The sequence below is a fragment of the Pyxicephalus adspersus genome, chromosome 2 (genome assembly GCF_032062135.1).
Source record: "Pyxicephalus adspersus chromosome 2, UCB_Pads_2.0, whole genome shotgun sequence".
NCBI classification, from domain to species: domain Eukaryota; kingdom Metazoa; phylum Chordata; class Amphibia; order Anura; family Pyxicephalidae; genus Pyxicephalus; species Pyxicephalus adspersus.
Window position 1 is genome coordinate 45,659,475 of NC_092859.1, and position 2,346 is coordinate 45,661,820.

The window sequence follows — 2,346 nt, forward strand, 5'->3', positions numbered from 1 at the left end:
TACATTTTTTTTATTCATATTATCTACTAGAACCCCTGTTCGGACATATTTCGGTAAGTTACAGGTCTACAATTTAAAAAAAAAAATTCATGAAAAACAGTGGATCACTTTTGGTACAGAAATCTAGACCTCAGTGTAACGCTCAGGTGGTTAACCTAAGTAAGCACCTAACAAGGAAAACAAACTACTATCTGAATTGGAATGTGGACACATGAGCCCCCTGAACCACATATTCAGCACCAAGGATCTAGAGTTGTAGCACATGCTTAAAAAGCTAGAATACTGGCGGTGACATATAAGTTCAAGGTTGCTATTCTACTAATGGCATCCACCTGGATATTCATTCATGCTTTCACACTACTACCTAGGTTCATTCTTTGATGGCATAATGTACTAAATGTATAGTTTGTCCATTCTGAGTTCTCAGAAGGTGTATCTTTTCTGATTGCCTCTGTATTATTGTGATGTTATCTTATTTTAAACACTTAATATTCTAAATCTGTTGGTAAGGCAATGGTATCGTGATGACATCTACAGTTCAACAAACTAAGTTTAGATTTAACCCCTATATATGCCCTTTGTCCTGTTATACACAGACATATTATAGTAGTTATAAGATTATGAACCCCCGAGAAAACCCTGCTTGTTTACCACATTTTAATTCTTCTAGAATAATTGAGGCAGATTTCTTTCATGCCATGAGTATAATGCAATACTATTTAATCCAGGCAACCATATTTCATGAAATGTATGATTTTCCTGCAAAGTGCACAGATCTGCTTGATTGCATTAAAAAAATGCCACCAATTCCCTTAACACAATTTCTGGTCAAACAATCTATCTGCATATGAATACAGTCCTTTGAATATACACCTTTGACAATAAGTATGATCTTAAAAAACAGTGTAAGGAAAAATACAAATAAGAAGAGGGCAAAGATGTTTGATAGTACCGTAGTCCATGGAGTGGTAGAAAGCCCTAAGTAGAACTTCACTTTATACAAACAGCAAACATGTCATAAATTTTACTTAATATGTGCTGAACCTTACAAAAAGTTTAGGCATCATATCAGAAATATAAAGCAATTACAAATATACATATATATATATATATTTTTTTTTAGGCATTATTAATTTAAACAGCATCTATAACAACAGTAGGATCATTATCCAGAATTCTGAAAGTATACCATTCAGTATGTTGAAAAGTATTCACAATCTGACATTTTATTGAGCAAGACCGAGTCTCTATATAGGATTCCCATGTGTTGAAAAAATTTCTAACCTTGGTTTCTTTATCTAAGGAGGCTTCTATCCAAGCCATTTTAAAAACATGGTCCAATTTCTCCTTAAAGAGCCTGAATGTCGGTGGAAGTGAGTCTAACCATGTATGCAATATCGTTTTCTTGGTCACTAGGGAAAGAACAGCTAACAAATTTCGGCCACCTTTAGTAATTCTAGCCCCTTGTAAATTATATGTACTTAAGATGGCCCATTCCGGGGTCAATGGAACATAATTAATCAAAGAAGTAGTAGCATAATGGGCCACCTCTTGCCAGGATTTTTTAATGTTCCGGCAATTCCAATACAAATATATTTTTAAACAATTTGCATAGGGTTTATTATCTCCTTCTTATTTAACTGAGATGTGTATATGTAGTTAACAGGTAACTGGAGCTAAGAGAATATATTTTAATGTGCTTACACTTTTTTACTATTACAGTATGTGTGTACACATCAGCCAGCTAAGGTACATGACGAGGTTTGTAACCACCAGTCAATAGTAGTGCCTACTGTGTCCCTTGTATTTTATGGAGGAAGTCTTCACACATGATTTTTTATAATCATCACCAATTCAGATCCATTATTTATATATTCAAATAAAAATAAAATTAAAACTATAAGTAAAAAAACCCTCATTGGAAAAACTGAAGGAAACATGCCTATATCACCAGTACTCTAGCAGTCCATTTTAGACAAAGTTAAAACAACAATCTATTTGCATTCTTGAAAAAAAAATTGAAGAAAACTGTTGATTTCAATATTCAAACATTAAACTCCTAAAAACCCTATGCCTAAATACAAATCTTATACAAAATATTTTATTTTAGAAAATATTGGCACCTCACCTGATGAGTTTCACTATACCAGCTGTCAGAACTGGGGTTAGGCTCTGCTATATGAGGATTACTTTGATGATTTGTAAGTGTTGAGTTTGGAATGTTTGTTGTTGTTGCTGGAAAACAAGGTGGATAACAAGATCCTGGAGGTTCTGGTGGAGCCATCCTCACTTCCATGTACTTTAATGTCCCATCAGTGTTCAGGTAAAGTGTTGGTTTGTACTGAT

At 33.8% G+C, this 2,346-nt stretch overlaps 1 protein-coding gene across 40 annotated transcripts in view; it reads right to left on the minus strand.

Moving 5' to 3' along the window:
• LOC140323507 (protocadherin gamma-A4-like) overlaps window positions 1–2,346 on the minus strand; it is a 301,537-nt gene that overhangs the window by 73,274 nt on the left and 225,917 nt on the right. For 2 of the 40 annotated variants that reach the window (XM_072400664.1, XM_072400663.1), the window contains exon 1: window positions 2,129–2,336. The exons of the other annotated variants lie outside the window; for them this stretch is intronic. In XM_072400664.1, the coding sequence (XP_072256765.1) occupies window positions 2,129–2,296 (168 nt within the window). In that variant the 5' untranslated portion in view covers window positions 2,297–2,336. Of the gene's footprint in view, window positions 1–2,128; window positions 2,337–2,346 lie in introns of those variants that run through there. 40 annotated transcript variants of the gene reach the window in all.